Source organism: Rhea americana, unplaced genomic scaffold, assembly GCF_003343005.1.
Source record: "Rhea americana isolate MKP2758 unplaced genomic scaffold, rheAme1 scaffold_19, whole genome shotgun sequence".
Taxonomy (NCBI): domain Eukaryota; kingdom Metazoa; phylum Chordata; class Aves; order Rheiformes; family Rheidae; genus Rhea; species Rhea americana.
The window spans coordinates 5,711,225-5,730,935 of NW_028186038.1; the positions used below are offsets into that span (position 1 = coordinate 5,711,225).

Sequence of the window (19,711 nt, forward strand, 5' to 3'; positions counted from 1 at the left end):
TCCAACCTTACCATTCTATGATTCTATGTGACAGAACTTCTGCTGTAAAATTATGAAATGACAGTATGTTTGAATGAGAACGTTTTTCTAGAAGGAAGAAACATGTTTTATGAATAAAAAAAAAGCCTGACAAAATTCCAAGAATATATATTTAGAAAKTTAAGAGAGGATTAAGGCAGACCTGGGTATCTGGGCAGGTATTTACGCTTGGAAATCTAACTCACACGTAAGGCCTTGATATGTTACAGAAGTACCACAAAATGGGGCACTAATGTCATCTCGCAATGGGATCACAGCTCTTTAGATTGCCTAGCTGATGATGTGAATAAGCCACTTTGCTCATTAACAACTTATGATTCTGCAGCAAACCTAAGAAAGATGTTGTTTCCCTTGGATTTGGTTGCCATTCAAACAAACAGTTACAGCAAAAGAATTGTGGCATGGCAGCCTTCCCAGGCCAGAATGCAAATGGTAAAATCAAAGATTTTGAATTAAAAGAGATTCTTTTTGCTCCTAATGCAGACACTTCGTTGATTATTAGGTATATTACTTTTAGTTTGTGATGCTGCCTCTGCCAGTTGACTACTTCCCAGAGTCTTGCAAGCAATAATCTTTGCTACAAAGAATTCACTGTGAGATGCAGCAAATATCTGAGAGAAATGGCAGCTTAGAGATCAACCAATTAACATGATACAAGATAAGGAAAGTACTTTGCAAAATTCCTGCAAAAACACTCCTGTTGTCTGGGAGAATTTGCTTCCTTTTATTTTTTTCATGCTTATATTCCTTTCAGCTTGTACATCTGGATAATATATCTCTCACTGCACTGTTTAACACCTGCACTGGGGGAGGAATTATTCCAAAGTTTCCCCATTTTACATAGCAAAGTAATCTATCTTATTAAGAGTAAGAACGGCTGTAGCTAAATTCGTCTGTGTAAGGCTGCTATATTCCAATCCCAGCTTATAAAACACACACCTGGAAGAAATTCTTAATCAACTAGCATCAACAACTCTGTTCTGAAAGGGAATTGTGACACATAATACCTTCCATTAACTCACTGACTCAGTTCCAATTATTGTTCTTGGAAAAAATTCTAGAAATTCCTTCTCGATTTTCAGCCTGTAGTTATTCATGTCCAGCTTATATCCGCTGGATGGGGTATGACAGAGAAGGAGCCTTTCTTTTTGCAAAAATACCCCAAGTTACCTTGATGAAGTGCTTATAAAAAGCAATCATACGCCTTTGCTAGTATTTTCATCATTTTGCTAGTTTCTGGTAAAACAAGCTCTGTGCTCCTAAGATCATCCTCTTTGCACTTGTTTTGCATCTTAYTCCCGTCTGTCAGAATCACTTCTGACATTGCACAGGGATTCTCACTGGTCCAGTCATGGGACTATTCCCATCTTTCAACTGAAAATAACTTCTCCTGAAACATCACATTGTGTCTACATCACATTGGTAGTGCATAGTTTCACATYCAAATACTTCTCTTTCCTAATTGTTTTCACTGCCTGTCAGGAATGTTTACTATGCCCATATGGATGGCCTTATACCTTGTGCAGTTACAGTCTAGCCATCCTCAGCACTCCACTCACACAAKCCTCCCCTGCCAATATGCTTTCTTCTGTAACCCAGAAGCATCAGAATTAATGAAGCCTGAGTTAGACTTTTGTTTTATAGATCACTGTGAGCCCTTATACCTCATGCAGTCATTAGGCCACTTTTTTTTNTTTACTGACTTTTAACAAAACAAGTATGTTTAATGAACATATTTCATTCTACCAGTTAGGACACTTCTAGGACTTCTGTATCTGGCTGCCAACTTTCATGAAAAGTGTAAGAACTTTCCATCTTTATTTTTTTTTTTAATGCTAAATTGATTGAAAGCTGCCAACAGGTTCAAAAACTAAGATGAAAGAATGCACATACACAGATACAGCTGCATGTAGCTTGTGATTACATATGCCTTATTTCCATAGCAAGTCAATTACAAATACTAGTTGAAATTGCTATTGTGATTGCTTTCTGCATAACTTCACTAAGAATCTCATTCCAGCCACTGCTTCTTTTAGCACTGTAAGTTATCATCTTCTCTATGTCCAATTATTTATACTAATCCTCTTCTTTTGAATATAGCTAATAATTTTTTTCACTGAAATCTATAAAATTCTTAACTGAAGTCTATAAAACTTCTACAGAACTGCATTTGTTTTCTACTGAATGTCCGATCGCCTATCAAGGAAAGATGTCTGATTAGTCTGACAATAACTGTCATGGAGAAAAATCCATGTTTCATTTTATCCTGGCCTCCATTTTCCTCCTCGTTTTTAGTTAYTCTTTCCTTCAAAGGATATCCAAAGTCTTCTAATTAGCTGATTTATTCAAATTTGTTCAAAAAAACCCTGCATACTGAGGAAAGAATAACAGGCTTACAACTACCTGTTGCCTTTCTTTTTTAAGCAAAATTTGCTCATTTCCAGTAACAAAGCAATTAGAAAAGCACACAGTCTAAAGGCCCTGGATCTTAAGGAGGTGGTGGAAGTGACTCCAAATTAGTTGATGAAGCCCTGGCAGGCTGCTTCAATTGCAAACTCTGCCTGAGGTTGCTGCACAGCAGAGACACATAGTGGCCCTTCACAGTTAGTACAGCAAGGCTTCCTCAGATATACATTCCTTGGACATTTAATGCCACGGATTCTCAGAAATGCAACTCTTTCTTCACCTCTTCCCCTGATACAGGCAGGCTCTAATGGCCCAACAAGCAAAGTGAAAAAAAAAAAGTATGTGTTTGCTGATTTCATTTTACTTATGTTCTTTACTGATCCAAAACATAGTTGTTTTCAAACTGGTGTGCTCAGAGTGAGTGAATAGAAACCATGATCAGCATAGCTGGTTAGATGGTGCAAAGAAGATGGAATTTCCTTGGCTATGTAGCTTTGATTAAAATATCTCTTAAGCTCATCTGAAAATCCAAGGATGTATTTCGAATGTTACACAATAGGTGAGAACAGTTGTTCAAATACTTTGTACTGATATACCTGACAGTGAAGTTTGTCTATGCCAAACATACGTCTATGGCTTGAATTTGTCATGATTAGAATAGACACCCATTTCCTTTTTTTCTACAGTAATACAACAAAGAACATCTTACCTCAGTTAACATTATTAGGCCAATGAAGTATGACACAATAGAAAGGCCGAGAATCAACAGTTCTCTTCTATAGCCCCTTCGGAAAATCTTTGGGTACATATCTACAACAGCTGTCACAAGGCTTTCGACACACACAAACTAGAACAAATTATAAGAAAGTACAAATAAAATATGTGTCTCATTTGCTCTCTGGATTTGGATCTGCTACAAATTACTTCAAATACACTTCTGTGATCACATCACAGAGATAGACTGAATGATCCCTGAGGATACTTTTTAAGGAGAAGCTCAAATTTGGAGGAACATCATTTCGGAATTAAAAAAAGCTCAGAACTATACATTTCCAGCCTACCATCAAATTCAAATAGTTGGATCAGCTAATAATATCTCAGAATGCCTTGTAGCAGATAGCTAACATAACAGTTAATTCTTTCAAATGTGTCTTGAATGGGATTTAAATGATGAACAAACCTTTTCACAGAACTGCAGCAGAATTTCACTTTAAGCATCCTGCACTTCTGTCACTCAAAGGAATGATATGCAGTGTTCTGCACGGTAACAGTGTGTAATGAACTCTGGTTTCTTCGAGAAGCTGACTGAGTTCTCTGCATTTACAGAAGCTCAGCAAAGACAGTAGGCGTCCAGCCTTCGTACATGTAATGGGTAAGAGAAGGAATATTCTCACTAACTTTAAAGATCACTAGAAWACAGGAGACTTGAGCCTCTGAAGTTTTCCCCGGTAGACAATATAAGGACAGCTTCACTGAAACAGTCACAAGTAGAATTCAGGAACTGCTAATTTTCACACTTTTTTTTTCAATGTATTAGATTAAGTTGCCTTCCATGAAAACATGGATATTTCTACTTGAAATATGAAGATACTTACATACTTACAAAGGAACTTACATATATCTGATATTCAGTTTCAAAATTATTTGCAAATTGCTTTAAAAACAGGAAAAGGGGAAAAACTGGTGTTTTCTGAATTGTGAATTTTAACTACTCATATTTAAGTTCATATTGATTTCCATGTTAATAATGCAAGCTATATTCAAGCTGAATCAGTGTTTGCTGTACATGATAAAGGACTCTCCAATATCACATAGTTAAGATTTAAAAGAAAGAATTTGAATGAATGTTTTTAGGCAAGGAATTCAGTTAGAGTTCATTTTTTTCATCAGGTTAAATACCATTAACATCACGGATGTTCATATGTAAATGCTAGAGGATCTGACAAAATATTTAAATTGTGTTTGTTTCATACCTGACTATCTAACCCAAGGAATATGAGCATCATGAAGAACAGAGCTGCCCACAAAGGAGAAAGAGGCATCATGGTAACAGCTTTAGGGTAAGCAATGAATGCAAGTCCTGGTCCTGAAAAGGAAGAAAACAAAGGAAATAATTTATACTTGATTGTTCTTGTATTAAAGATGAGAAGARCTGAATACAAGATTGAAAAACCTTGACAAACTGCACATTTCTGTAATAGTCTAAATATTTGGGGATAAGGCTAAYCAGTACTGAGTCTTGCTTGGCACATCAACTCTGCCTACATCCTCTCTTAATGTTTGAAGGTCAAGACTTCTGGTAAGGTATCACGGTGCCTTATGGTCTCCTGTTTCTTTGTGTGGATGTACAGCAAGACTCATATACCTGAATAAAAAATAATGTGTGGGTTCTATGACTGCCTTGTTAACATATTCTCAAATTTTCTTCTTACTTTACCCCCGAAACAGTAATGTATCTATATTTTGTGCAAGAATCACAATCAGAATGCAGCTAATGGTAAGAGCTTCATAGCAAAAGCTGCATCTTGGAAGCCATACATGGTGCAAGCCAAAATGTTGGCTGGTTTGTTCAAAACCTGTGCTCTGCATTTTTCAGTTCTGCTTGCTGCTGGCACGTTTTTTATTAATTCATTGRTTGAGTATTTATAGAAATCTTTTTAATAGAACATTCATGCAACAGCATTGATAACTTTTCAAATCCACTAAAATACCATTTCTCTCAGCTCATGTTTTCCTGTCTTGGGTGCTTTAGGGGAAGAAAAGCCTTTTCCATGACAGTATCAGTGAAGCTCTACTTGCTTTGCAGGTTTCTTGTTAACCTTGACAAACTTCATGAGAGTCATTTCTCCTTCTCAACAGTTCAGCATTATACTGCTTTTCTTTCTGGGCAGCCCTCTTGTTCTTTCTGTGCTTCAAGATGTTATATCCACAAARGTATTAAAGAGTAGTTAACTTTCCTAAGGTGCCTAACTCCAAGTGATGGTAAGTTAGATGCTTAATTTCTTGTAGCCTTTGGCCTTTGTGCCATTCTGGCCTTTAAAAATGAGCTATTATACTTAACCCAACTGTATCAATGCATGTCCCTGGGAGAAAAACTTAATAGCATTAGGAGATGGCATTAGCAGTCTGACTGTTAACAATCTTTAGTTAGACAGTATAAATCRAACAAAATTTCAGTGGATTTTCAAAGATTTCTCCTGAAGAGCTGGTTTGTCATTACTTTAATAGCTAGTCTTTTTTTCAGAAGGAACGAATATTTGTTTGGATTTTGGTGTGTCTCATTTAAARGAAACTGAATGCTGTTTCCATGAGGATATAACCCACCATGGGCATAACTGAGCAATGTATCTCTGCTAAATAAGCTGCTGGATGCCCAGTTAAAAGTAAGATGGTATTACAATAGACACTCAACTTTTTGAGTTTTGCTACTTTCCACAAGCATATTGTTATTCACCCATAAATGCATGACTATAAAATTAGTTAAGAACTCTTCTTATAGTAGTTACTCTGATGAGTCAGGTAACATACATAAGAGGAATTTTCTAAAAGTGTTTGCARAATAGTCTGAATGAATGTCAACTTATCTATAAGAGGTGGCACAGACTACATATTCTGACAACCACCTCTTTTTGTTAACTCAGAAAATTTGTTTTTGGAACTTACCTGATTCCGCGACTTCTGCAATGGGCACTCCTTGTTCATAAGCCATAAATCCAAGAACTGAAAAGATAGCAAAACCAGCAACAAAGCTTGTGCCACTGTTCAAGCAGCAGAGCATGATGCAGTCTCTGAAAATATAAATAAAACCACAGTTGATGTCCTGAGAGTTTCTTTCACATGCTGAACCACAAAGCTAACAGAATCCCAATCTACAGGAACAGATATTAAGCTCTGAATAAGCTCGCAAATAATCTTAGAGAGATCAGTCAGTCGTCACTTGCAAGAAGACAGCTTCTTTCTTGTTTCTTGACTTGTCAAATTGGAAACCTGTTGCTCACTATTTTTCAATAGCATCTTTTAAAAACACAGTCAAACAGAGGCAATAAATATAAGAATGATTTTAAGAAGTATTTTACTATGGTAGTTGTAATAATGTACTCCAGAGCATGTAAACTCATTTATAAATTGCATAAAAACACTCATAAATTGCTGGAAAAAAATCTTATGGTCAGATTTTGGCTAACTCTATTTCAGTTACAATATAATGGCAATTTAATGCGTACAGAGTATGATCCTAGTTTGTTTTAGAAACAAACTTCTCATAGAAGCCACRGTAACAAAAAACATTGTCTCTTGAATTCTCCACGTAAATTTGTAAATTGTGAATTTGTAATCCAGCCTAATAGAAGTTATTTCTGAAAGAATGCTATTAACCACAGAATCACAGAATGGTTGAGGTTGGAAGGGAGCTCTGGAGATCATCTAGTCCAACCCYCCTGCTCAAGCAGGGTCACTTACAGCATGTTGCACAGGACTGTATCCAGGCAGATTTTGAGTATCTCCAGAGAAGGAGATTCCACAACCTCTCAGATCAACCTGTTCTAGTGCTCTTTCAATCCCTCAACTCCTCCTTGTTTCTCTCTCAAACAGACAGAAGTGTGTTACCTGTAGTTCAGTCTTTTTTCTGCTGTGAGAAAGGAAACTAAGAGGAGGGAGGACCTGGATTTATAGGTTGTGAAGCCAGTGAATTTGAAACACAAGTGCCCAGGAACCATTGAAAAGAGAATACAAAGTTTATCTAGTTTTCCTTTAATTTTTTATAAGCATCCTTGGTAGGAAGGCATCAGGGCCTGACTGAAGTCTAAAGTGATTTCAAATGAAGGGAAACCTTCAAATTTTTATGAAAACTTCACATTATTTCAAATGAATGTCTTGCCTCTCATCTGAATAATTCAAGGCATACACTCCTTATGCTCTCTGTGSCTGGCTGCCTGGATACAGCTGAAAATTCATTCTACTGTCCTTAAGGAGCTTTTCTGATTACCACAGAGTCCTTAGCATCCCTCCAGTCACTTCCTTGCTTCTATGGATCACCAACACCCAATTTCCATTCCTCTTTCACTCTCAGACTCGAAGCTTGATCTTGCACCACAGTAGTAACACTACAGCCAACTCGTAATTTGTATATACGGCACAAATGTAAGAATTGGCTCACCRAGGTGTAGCCTCCAGTACAAAGGAGTAGTGCTAGGGAGGCTGGAGTATCAAATGGTTTCGCCTGGAGGGAAACTGCTAAGTATTGAGTAGGGAGCTGGTTCTGCAGGTACAGAACATGTGAAGTAGGAACAAGAGCATTTTCTGTCTACTAAGAATGGCTGACATTAATTCTAACTTTAAGAAGGTCTGAATGGATTAGGATTGCTTAGCTTGCTAAAACGTTAAGAGGAAACATCAATACACCTCAATTTATTTAGAGAAAACATTTCATACTAATGTTACTGCCATTACTTTCATGTCTTCATAAAAGTCACTTGCGATATAAACTGTTGTAAATCCAGGGAGGACCTGGCCTCAAGTAATTTTCTCACTGTATTAGTGTATTACAATGAAAATGAGGAAAGACATTAAAAATTCATTTCCTATTCAAAGATATGAAGTGATTTGTTTGCAATTCATTTACAATGTTAATGAATTAGATCAGCTTGCTAATAAGAAAAACCTTTGTGCAGTTTAGTTTTCTACTCCCTTTTCACACTAAAATACATCACATTGTTATTTTCCACTGCAACTTCCCTTTAGATTTTTTTTTTTTTTTTTTTTTTTTTTTGGAAAACAGAATGCAGAAAGACCAGAAGTATTTGTTACATTTTGAAAATATCAGACATAGTGGGTATTTCAAGAGATTAATCCATAGCTTGTTTTTCATATTTTAACATGCAAGTTAGAATATGTTTAATTCTGCTTTCTACTATATGGCAAAGGCTGCTTAGTTACTTTGTATGTCTTCCACTGTTCACACTCATTTAACTCAACTGCTTTCTGCAGCATAAGGTTACAATTTCTGTCCAACTTATCTCCTCAAATTTCTTAAGAATCATACTTTGGGGCACAATAAAATCTGTCATAATCAGAAAATTTGTTCAAGTATTTTGTTAAAGGAATTGTGGTGCCTGGATTCAGTAGAAAGTATTCCTGCTCTGGGATCTTGTTCAAGACCTTGGAATGCGAGCTACTGATTTCTTTTTAGACAGTGACCAAACTATGCTGTTGGAGAAAAAGATGGAGAACTACATAAGCTTTCTGATCACACATCAAAACTCCTGCTTTTTGTAATAAGTTACAAAACTATAGTGGAAGATTACTGCAGTGCTTGAGGCTGTGAAAGAGGAGTTTCTAGATGGGATGCTACAGGAGAGAAATAAAAGTTTAAAAAGAGGGAAAAGAAGTAGCTTTGCTTAAAGCATCAGTTACACTGATCAGGGGAAAATTTCATTACACCCTGTTCTGTTGGGACATTCCTTACTACTCTGTTGGGGCATTTTTATTCTGAAGATAATGTAGATCAACATTGTGTGCAGGATCTACACTATATTTTATACAGAAAAAAGTTTGGAATTTTGGCTCTCATAACCAAACAACAGAGTAACTTGTATTGCCTCTGAGCTACTTTACATGTTGAGAGGGCAGAACACCCATAACTGCTGCTAGTTTTGCAGACACTAAGTTGGTGGACACATTCGCATTTCTGTTTTTGCCAGTCTCCTGGTTTGCACTGTCTCTGGAGGGTCCTACTATTTGGTGTTTCTCTGACAGAAGAGCAAACTGTTGCTAAAACATCAAAAGAGGAATACGTTTGCTAAAACTGTCTCCTGAACTCTCCATGTAAAACTGTAATTTTGAATTTAAAACCTTACACTTTGGGGTTTTTCAATTTTGCACTGTGTAGGGATTTGTTTCCTTTATAGAAAAATAAAATTTTAATTCTCTATCTGCAGATCATAAGGAGTCAGTATACTCAAACTGTCATTTACTGCCTGGTATTAAAGGCTGTTGAACACTACTTCCAGATTTGTTAGAATGTGACCTAAAATCCTTGGTGTGTTCAGCTGCAAAAAATTGTTGAGTATAAAACAGGCAGATACCTGTTTATCACATGAATGCAAATTCATTAATTATGAGATTTTTATTTTAACAGCTCCAGGTCAACCAACAGATGGGGAAAAAGTCAAGCTAACAGTAAGCTGAGCTAATGACATTTCATGGTTAAACAGTCATGTGGAGTTAAGTTTACATTGTCATTCTTTGCTGTATTTGTTTGCTGTGCTTCTGAGATTGATGATCCAGGAATTAACTATACAGTAGTGCACAGATGTTTCATTTTTATCATGGAGAAAATAGTGGAAATATCCAGATCAAAAATATGATATAGATACACCATTAGCTGACTGTGTTTGATGGGTATTTGAAAAGTGCCTGGCAAACCGTGGTTATTTGTTTCAGATGGATATGCATATCTAGCACTGGCTGAATAATATCTACTGAATAATTTGATTATGCCTTAATTTTCTAACACCATATTTTCTATTCCACACACTGCTTGCTTTCTCTCAAGCTTCCACTTAATTTACTTAATTCTACACATATCTAGAATATATATTTACTCATAGTAAGATTTGCCTTATCTAACCATATCTGCCCAAATAGTTGGGCATCTAGTCTAAACTACTTTTGCATAACCAGTAGAGAAAGAAGGATGCCCCTAGGCAGCAGTTCATTTAATCCTATAATGCTTTTCTGGAAGTTCCTGTTTAAGGTTTCCTTTTGAATGGCTGTAGTTAGATGAATAACGGGAGCCTCATTCTCATAACTTAAAAAAAATTATTTGTTTATTATTTATACAAGCCTATGTGTAAAATTCAGTAACATTTAAGGGTTTGGTTCAAGAAACTATTCCTAGGCAAGACTGGCTGTCACCATGTGGCTAATTTCATACATGTGTTTAAGTTAAATCAGCTAATTCTTCTTCAATTATACTATACATTTAGTAATATATGCAAGAGATTTAATGTAACACTAATAATTCAGCTTTTACTGATAACAGAAGAAAAAAGCAATGCTTATTTTCCTGCCAATGCCAGTAAAATGGGTTGTTGTGCAAGAGTCACCTCCTTCTAACATTAATTCAGAAAAGATTTCAACCTACTGAAGCCAAAGGCAAAATCCTTACTGATTTCTATAAAAACTAACAATGAAATGCTATCCTTTTCTAGCTTTAGCTAGGAGCCAGTAAACTATGGGAAAAAAGTRACATTCAAAACAGAAGTCGCTCAGGTAAGTTTTAATAACAATTTTTGTAAGTTTTTTTTTTAAAGCTGACATGTTACACAATAAAACATGGTGCACACATACAAATATATAGGCCAATATGTATATGTGTGTGTACTAAGTGAGCATCTGTGGCTCTGCAAGACTCAGAGATGACAAAAAGGGAAAAAGATTCCAAACCTTTGAAAATGATTCCTCTGAAACAATTAGAAAAAACATTATAGGTCTATATTCTGCACACACATGCGCATGTGCTGATGAGTATTCAAGTAAGTACCTCCACCAAAGGAAAAGGGAAGCCCTTCCAAATAAAGCTAAACAGGTGGACAGTTCCACCACTGAAACTAAACGTAAAAGTAAAGTGTGGACAATATTACCTGTAGCAGTTATTATTATAGTTGTTGTAACTTCCCAAAGCCGTCAAGCACCCCAAGCAGATCGCGTAAGAAAAAAATATCTGTGTACCAGCATCCACCCATACCTAAAGACAAAAAAAAAGAGGTTATAAAAGGCCAAGAAGGAACCATCTTTATAAATTCATTAAGGGCAAATTTGCAGAGGCAACAGGGCAACACCAAAAAAAAAAAAAAAAGGCTGAGATTATATTCTCCTCCCTTTCCCAGTGGTATAAACAAGGAACAACTCAGCTGGTCTTTACAAATTTAACTAATCTAAGAAGAAAGGGACACAGAGAAAAATCTTATCCCATATAAACTACTTAATGACTTTATTACCACTATAAGGCATAATAATTGCAAGCTAAATAGCAACTTCTGCATATATCTCAAAATCACTTGATAATTATTTACTCAAATTTAAAAGCTCAGGGTGAGAAAACACTCTGAAGACAAAAAATTTTGCCATTCAAAGATAATGTACAAATGAAGATGAGCCAGGAAGGAGAAGAGACAAATTAACCAGGGATTCCCCCCCCCCCCCGGCAGCACCTAATGGCCCCAACTAAGCAGCAGGACATGGTTGTTCTGGTCACTGTATGAAGAAAGAATAACAGTTCTTATCAAGTAAGTAGCATTATAATGTTACTGTGGCAATATTTATATTCCAAACTGATCCTAATACCACATTCTAAATCAGAAAGCGAAAAAACAAAAGCATGCACTGACACAACACGATTATTCTCTTCCCAGCAATCTGAAAACACGAACGTAACACACAACTTTTTTGGCTCTATAAAAAATACTCCAGCAAAACAGCTTGTTTCATTAAGCTCGTTTCACTAGTATCTTGGTGGGTTATTGCTGATAGCAGAAAGGAGTATGTTCTTTTAAAACCTGGTCTTGCTGTGAGACTGATGCAAACAGCCTACCTACACAGCTGGACTATTATTTCCAGTCCAATAAACTCTAACTCCTGGCTTCCTCAGATAAATGAGGTCTATGAGTTTTTTTTTTTAAAGCACAGCAACCAAAGTGCTTTTCAGAGAAGTAACAAACACTGCAGGGCTGATAACCAGAGGCAATAGCTGTAGCCATTAGCTACTGTAAATGTGGGACAGGTAAGAGATCAAATTTTACTCAAGTAATGACTTCATGACTATACTAATTGTAATCAATTACATATAAATACATGAAGAGGATATATTTGTTTTACATGTGCTCAAGTGAGGCTTCATCTATGGAGCTGCAGAGAGTGTTAGTGTTTAGGAATAATGTTAAGATCACATTTTATTTGCATCAGTGGTTTAAATGGTTTCACTGCTGTCATACTGAATAAGATACAGCTGATTACATCTCAAAGTTTCACTACTTGGTAGGGAAAAAACAGCACAGAGAAAGCCTTTTGACAGACAGGCTCTTTAACAAGATTGGAAGCTCCCAAAAAGCTGCAAACAGCATAGGTCAACTGAAAATGCACGGTCTTCTTAAGCCTGTAGAAAAGCCAGGAAACTGGATCAGCAGATGTAGAATCTGCTATTTCCTTCCGTTTCAGTTTTTGCACAATGTATTGTTGCAGAGCATTGTATGGCACTTAGATGAGCAATAGCCCTTCCTGTTGGCATATGCCAGCTCCACAGAAGTCTGATTATTCCTGGGACAGCAAGTCCTAGAGGAAATGGGGGCAAAGAGGAATTGTACTCTGAAGTGAGAAACTCCAGAGCTGCTTGAGAAGTGGAGCAGAGAGAACATCCCTCTGGAGGTCCTGTGTACCTTGTTCAGAACACAGATAAAAATCTGGTCTTAAGTGATACAATTTCCTTCAAAGAAAACAAGTCTCCTCTGAAGGCAGTGACATCTAACAGGGAATCGACATAAAAATAATGCTGAATACTTTCAGTGGAACATATTCTGTAAGCAAGTGTTCACACAGTCTATAAAAGTTGAACCAGACTGAAGAATCCTGTGTTTTTGTTGTACTATATTACATCAAACTAGAAATTCTACTAGAACTTATGGCTAGTGCTTAAAAAGGGAGGAGGAGGTAATTTTAAATACTGAATAGAATAACAGAATCAGAGTAAGTTCTTTCGGACTGTAGGGTCAGAGAACCAATGACATTTAACTTGTTATGATCATTCATTTTTCACTTTCAGGTTTGAAATATTTCTGAAATGGCAAAAACACTTGCACCTGATCAAGGAAGTGGCAAATAGTGAAATGAATTTAGAAATCACGGGTAGTCTTTTGATAGGTGGGTAAATATGAGGGATGGACTAACCCTGTCATGTTTTGTCACAAGCCTGGATATGTTAACCTTTTAAGGACAAGCGCTCGATATCACAGCTTACTTCTTCAAACTCTTGCCTCAACAGCTAGTGACCATTGGACACATTCGATATCACACTGCAGTGCTCATTAATAATGGRAGAGTTTGTTGAGGCAAATCAATTGTTAGGTAGTCTTAGTCCTACCCAGCTGTCGTCATTCATAAACAGGATCTCAGAGGAATTTCTCCCCCTAAAAATATACTTTTGGGGGCTCCTTGTASATACCACTCAAAAATTCAGGCTCCATCCATCTGGCTTACAACAACAAAAGCATTATAAATTATTTCTGAAGGTGCTGAATCACTGCACTGCAATATGTAGGTAACTGTGCAATGTCTGGCTTAAATTAAAAGTTTTAACATTTTCCAAGTACATGGAATGAATGTAGCAGGATTCCACAGAACGATGAAATTCTGAAGGACAGAGACAAAAAAAACACTGCCAATAAACTGAAAACCAAGGAATCTGGAGCCAGGAGTTGGTGAAAGGCCTGAACAAAAGCAGTAAGCTTTTTCTGGGCTTGATGTATTTCTGGCATGAGTAAATTTCAGAGGAAAAGATCAGCACCAGAGAACATCCTGTTCATACTTTGTATGCTTTATACCTTGAAAATCCTTGGTTAATGATATTTAAGTCAGTTCAGTAATATGCATTTATGCATTCATGCATTTGAGGGTGGAAAATGTTACACAGTCTTCCACTAACTMCCACTTTAATAGATGGAATTAACTGTTTCTTCTTATTTTTCTTCACCTCATATTTAAAATGTTTCCATACCAGAACAAGATGAAAATTCAAGCTCAAACTGTATTATCTCGATATCTAAAAAATCCAAATGCCAAAGAACAGAACCTTTATATCTACTGTGCTCACATTCTGCACCTGAGTTACAGCCATTTTCTGGACACATTAGGCTTAGCGCCATGTTAGCAACAGTATGGGCAAACCAGAAGAATGCAAAAGCCAGCTCAGAATACAGCAGCAAGGCTATTGCTGTGATTCCTATACAGAATTAATTCTTGTTGGCTGATGGATGAGAAGAAAGAACTGTTCAGTGAGTCCATGCAATGAAGGTCTATTTCCAGAAGGAGGAGGCAAAGCCAAGAAGCCTCAGCTGTATGGCACAGATCGCTTTCTCCAGGTAGAAATGAGACACGGCAGTGAGAAGTAGTAAGCCTCTTCACCTTCCATTCTCTGATTGGGAAGGGGAACAGAAGAGCTCTGTCTGTGCCCTGCTTCCCAGTCTGAGGCTCTCCCAAGCTTCATGTTATTCTACAGCTTTTCTGATTCACAGCTAGGCTCACAAGCAGTGGTCTCAGCTGTGCCCTGCTGGTAACTAACTCCTACAGGAACAAACAYGATTCCACAAAACAGAACGGACAAGAATATTTTACTGAAAATAGATTGCAAAGTTCAGCTCTCAGAAGCTAGGAATACCTGAAAATTAAGTCTGCCTGCATAACCTTAATTTGACCTTCTTGTGCGTAGGTCTAGGACACAGTCTTCATTTACATGATTATAACACTACCCTAGTCTCTGCCCGAAGAGATGAATCAAGCTAATGAAAAAGAGGATAATGTTGTCTGGAGGATCCCTTGCCTCTTTTGTTGGCATAACTCTAGTGCATGTAATGAAAGAACAAGGATGAAAAAAGGAAGAAGGATGTGCTGTAGTTAAGACAACAAAATACAGCTCTGGAGAATTAAGATTCGTTTTGTGTCTCTGCCATAAAGTTCCTATGTGACATTATGTCCTTAAATCATTTAAACCAACCTTTTCACAGCTGTTCGTTAACTGGATAGTCCTCATTTAACGAGTGTCCAAACCGAAGTACAAAATTACTGAGAATTCAGTGTTGCAACTAAGGTGAATGAAATCAACATCTCAAATAAGTAAAGAACCACAGAGTTTAAAAGGCCAAGTTCTACCAATTTCAAATTGAAAGTCACAAACTGAGTGGCAACTTCTCATTTTAATCTTACTTTTGTATCTCCTTACATCAGTAAGGTGTGGTCATGCCATACACTGAAAATAAAGTAATTAAAGTTTATGAAGCACATACACAGTACAGAAATAAATCATATATAAAGAAAGGCTGAGCCATTTCTTGTGATTATCAAGGTCTGAAAGATATGCATTATATTTATACAGACAAGCAATGAACAAGAAGGATAGAACAGAATATTCCATAACTCTCCTGAAAGGAGTTTAGTCAATGTTGTACTCAAATAAAGCGGAGACCCTAGGGAAAACCTGTTAAGTGATCATGTTATTTAATTCCATAATTCATGGACTAAGAATGAACATTGCTCATCTTAAGGTCTACCACTAGACTCCAGGCCTTTCTCTAGCTTTGTGCCTTCCCTTTACTTTTCATAGTCTCTGTATATACTTTCCGTAATTCTGTACTTATATCTAAGTACACCGTTTTGACAGCTGGTCATGCAATACCTCTGTATATAGAATCACTGCTGCCACTTCTCAGTACATACCACTGCTTTAAAAGAAACATGCAGTACATACTGTGACAGCATCACGTGTACATATTCATAAATATGCGCAATTTTTTTCATTCTTAACAGTGAGACTGAAAACCCACTTCAGCTGCAATACTCAAAGCATCTTTAATTGTAGAGTGTTTAACGATGATTCCAAAATAAGGTACTCTGAGAATACGGAAAATCTTATACACTGGTTAAATGCTGAACCCATTCTACAAAACATGGTGTCCAAATGCTGAAAGTCATTTATTTCCCATTATGTAAAAAAGAAAATGAACAATCATTATAGTTTTCTTTCAATTTAAATTATTTATTTCTTTTGATGAATCTCAGTAGTATTTGTATTTTAAAGAGCAATTTTCCTTTGGTTTCAAAAAAATTCTAAGTATACAGCCTTTTCTGTCAGTTTATAATAAAGAAAAGTTAAAGGCATGAAATAGTTGCAAATTTTTGTAACTGTAAGAATGCCTGAGTAAAACAGTTTATTTCAAAATAAATAGTAACACAGCAAAAKTGTAAGTCTCACACACCTTGAGAGGTTTAACGTCCATGTGCCAATGACTCATATCACATATAGAAAATGTGGAAATATATAGAGGTGTGGAAAMTGTGAAAAAAAATCACTTCAGCTATAGAACCTCTCTACCTCAAGGCTCAGCATTTTCAGACTGCCTTCTAAAGCACATGCCCTGAGAACCTATGGTCAGTGGTTTACACCTGAGCCACCTGGGAATCAGTGAAGCCATCTTCATATTTGGTGCGCTATAGAAGTTAAGAAAATTCCATGAGAAAATAGAGGCAGCAACAAGAAGACGAAACCAAGATCAGAAAAAAAAATACATGCAAGGTAGAAAAAGAGATCCCAAAATTATGGTCTCCGGCCCATAAATAGTCTGATGTAGCAAACAGCAGGGCTCCAGGACCACTGGGCTCTGCTTCTCAAAGTRCTGTTTTGATGTTAGGAAAATGGAGAACACATACGTTGTGCTTCCACAGAAAAGCACCACATAACTTGATGTTTCCTACGCAGTCATCTTGACGTTTTCTATGTATGAGGTTTTTTCCCAGTCTTACAACTCGTGTAACTTAAATAAATGGCAATGTTACTACTTAGATGAACTTTCCACAATACTAGGAAACTAAGGAGTCTGCAGCTAACGGAAGTGTGCCCACTCAATTTAGGCTAACATGCAACTATAGGAATCATTCCCAAAGCTTTCCTGAAATTGCCATTTATTACATTCCCCTGCTATCTTTTACAGTATGTAAAGTATGTACGCTAGGACACATACATATATGTATATATCCTCTTAGACAAAATTTAAAAATAGGCAGCAGTGAATGAGCATTTTACCACTGATTTTATTCAAATTAAAGCAGTTTTTATGTCTTTTTCRTTATGAAGTACCTTCATCTAAATTACAAACTATCACCTGGCATGGTGTAGCGTAATTGGCAATAGCGGGAGAGAGCACCAGGATGTGGAAGGAATACACTGCAAGGAATGCAACAACTCAAACACTTAGAGGGCATTAGAAGTGAATCAATCCATTCCTTGTATACATTCTCCCCTTCTTCTGACTATGAGTACACTGATAATATATCTTACTATAATATATCTTACTCCCATGAGTCTGGCAGATCAAATCTAGTAGGGAAGAATAAACTTCATTATTTTCCTATATAATCAATATGGTTATTGTAACTTCACAGGTCCTCATGGCTGACTATCTAAGAATAAAAAAGACTGATTTTCTGATTCTGGTATATGGTCATKTTTTAGTAATTCGCAAACCTTTTCAACAGAGTTAATTAAAAATACATATTTCTTTTAATTAGAAATTAAATAAAAAGATATTGCAGAGTATTAAACTACTTAAAACCAGGGATCACAATGGAAAGCATTTTGCTGGCCAGGAAAATAAGAATCTCCTGCTTGAAATGGAGATCTTGGAGCCACCAAGGAGCAAAACAGGCTGCTGCAACTCAATTTTAAAGCCACTTTACTGAGTAGAATATTACTTCATTTAAAGGCATTGGTTGAAGCCTCTGAGAATGTATATGACAACCTTCATGATAAACCATTTTGAATGCCACAATGCCACTGCCTCAACAAACAAGAGACATCGAATTACTTTTCATAGTAGTTCAATATATTTTTGATGTATTCCATTAAGTCTAGTCCTTTAAGAGCAAACTTGCAATATGCCTAAGTTTATCAAAACAAAATTTATTGAACCTAAGGCAGAAGTAACACAAAGACTACCAGACATAGCCCAAAGACTACTGAAAATAAGTCTGATTCCATGCTACATGGAAGTGGCAACTGTTCATTCAGGCACTCAGTAATGGAAAAGAAAGTTCAGCATGGTATTTTATAGGTGAAACACAAATCCCCAGGCTTACCCAGATGCCAGAAATGGTACTAAAACAGACCTCAGTCACATCCATGCAACCTCAGTCAACTCAAAAGAATTGTGGTTAGGGCAAAGCTGGGGTCTCCATGTTCAGAAAAATAAAGGAACTGCTGGATCCAAGCACCCTGGCACCAGTTGTGTTACTTAAAGTAAATAGGCTCTTTAGCCCCTGTCCCCAAATGCCCCCTTGGAGGGGAAAAAAAAAAGAGAGAAAGAAAGAAAAAGAACAAGTCTTGTTAGTCTTTTAACTTAATGGGAAATGTCATTAAATGGAAAACCAAAGCAAAATATGAACTGTGTATTGTGGCRAAACAGCAGCAAAAATGTTGAGTCTTGGATACAGGACTTAGTTTGTTTCTGAAGTTTACTACCCAGGGTTTTTTAAACAACAGAGCTTCTGAAAGCCCAGCCTTCATTAGAGCAGGAAAACACAACTTAAACGGCCAGGCAGAAAATGGCTGAATTAAGCTCTTTTTCCCCCCTCTTTTTAGTGGTAGTGATTCTCAAAAGATTGGAAGTAGGTTAGGAAAATAATTAAACAGCTATGTTTCTAGTGTCTACCTGACAACAGCTTTTGTAGAAGTGAATAATTACATGAAAATCACTTCCTTTCCACCTCTCTTTGGGATTTCTGTGGGTTGCTAGGCAGTCTCCCTCACACCTTCTGCTAATGTTACTTACAGACACGATGAATACAGTATATTCATTATGAGAATGGTGAGCTGAGGGGGAGAAGGACCTAAATACTTGAAGTTTTGTTTATTCATTACTGCCTTTGGAGACCAACACTATAGCTCAGATTACTTTACACATATTTAAATGCTAATTTGCCCAGGCATGACTGTTGGCCAAGTACCACCCTATTAAAATAGAACAGAATCTTTCTCAATAGAGAAGCCACACTAGTAGTATGTTTCTGTGTTGCCAACCAATGTTGAAAGTCAGGTGCTGGAGCGAGAGATACCGAGGTCCTTTATAGGACTTACAGGAAGACCTCTTTCCCTCCCTCCGACTGCCTTTGGTGACTGAAATAATGCTTGTTGTAAGACTGCTTTACTTTCCTGAACTCCTTAAACCAAGACTTAGGAGATGTCTTGATTGTCTTGGCATGATCCCAAATCTAGCACTACCAAAATTCTATCATATTTTTCTGTTTGTATAATCTTGAGTGCATGCATACAGATTGGGGTGTATGCTACTAAAAAACCTCCGAACATTATTTAAAATCACTCTCCTCTGGAAACTGCTAGCTGAGATAACTAGAGTCTTGAATGTTTGTTTTAGATAGAAAGGGTGTTTGTGGCTGTAGGAAGGGCAATGGACCAAATCTGGATCTACTAACATCAAGTGCAAGATTT

General features: G+C 36.8%; 1 protein-coding gene across 1 annotated transcript in view; it reads right to left on the reverse strand.

Annotated features, from left to right (window-relative positions):
- The window catches only part of SLC6A11 (solute carrier family 6 member 11), a 98,525-nt gene that overhangs the window by 5,216 nt on the left and 73,598 nt on the right, over positions 1 to 19,711 (reverse strand). The window contains exons 7-10 of the mRNA XM_085302582.1: positions 11,088 to 11,191; positions 6,109 to 6,233; positions 4,419 to 4,531; positions 3,155 to 3,292 (exon numbers count right to left, since the gene is read on the reverse strand). Of these exons, the coding sequence (XP_085158708.1) occupies positions 3,155 to 3,292; positions 4,419 to 4,531; positions 6,109 to 6,233; positions 11,088 to 11,191 (480 nt within the window). The remainder of the gene's footprint in view (positions 1 to 3,154; positions 3,293 to 4,418; positions 4,532 to 6,108; positions 6,234 to 11,087; positions 11,192 to 19,711) is intronic.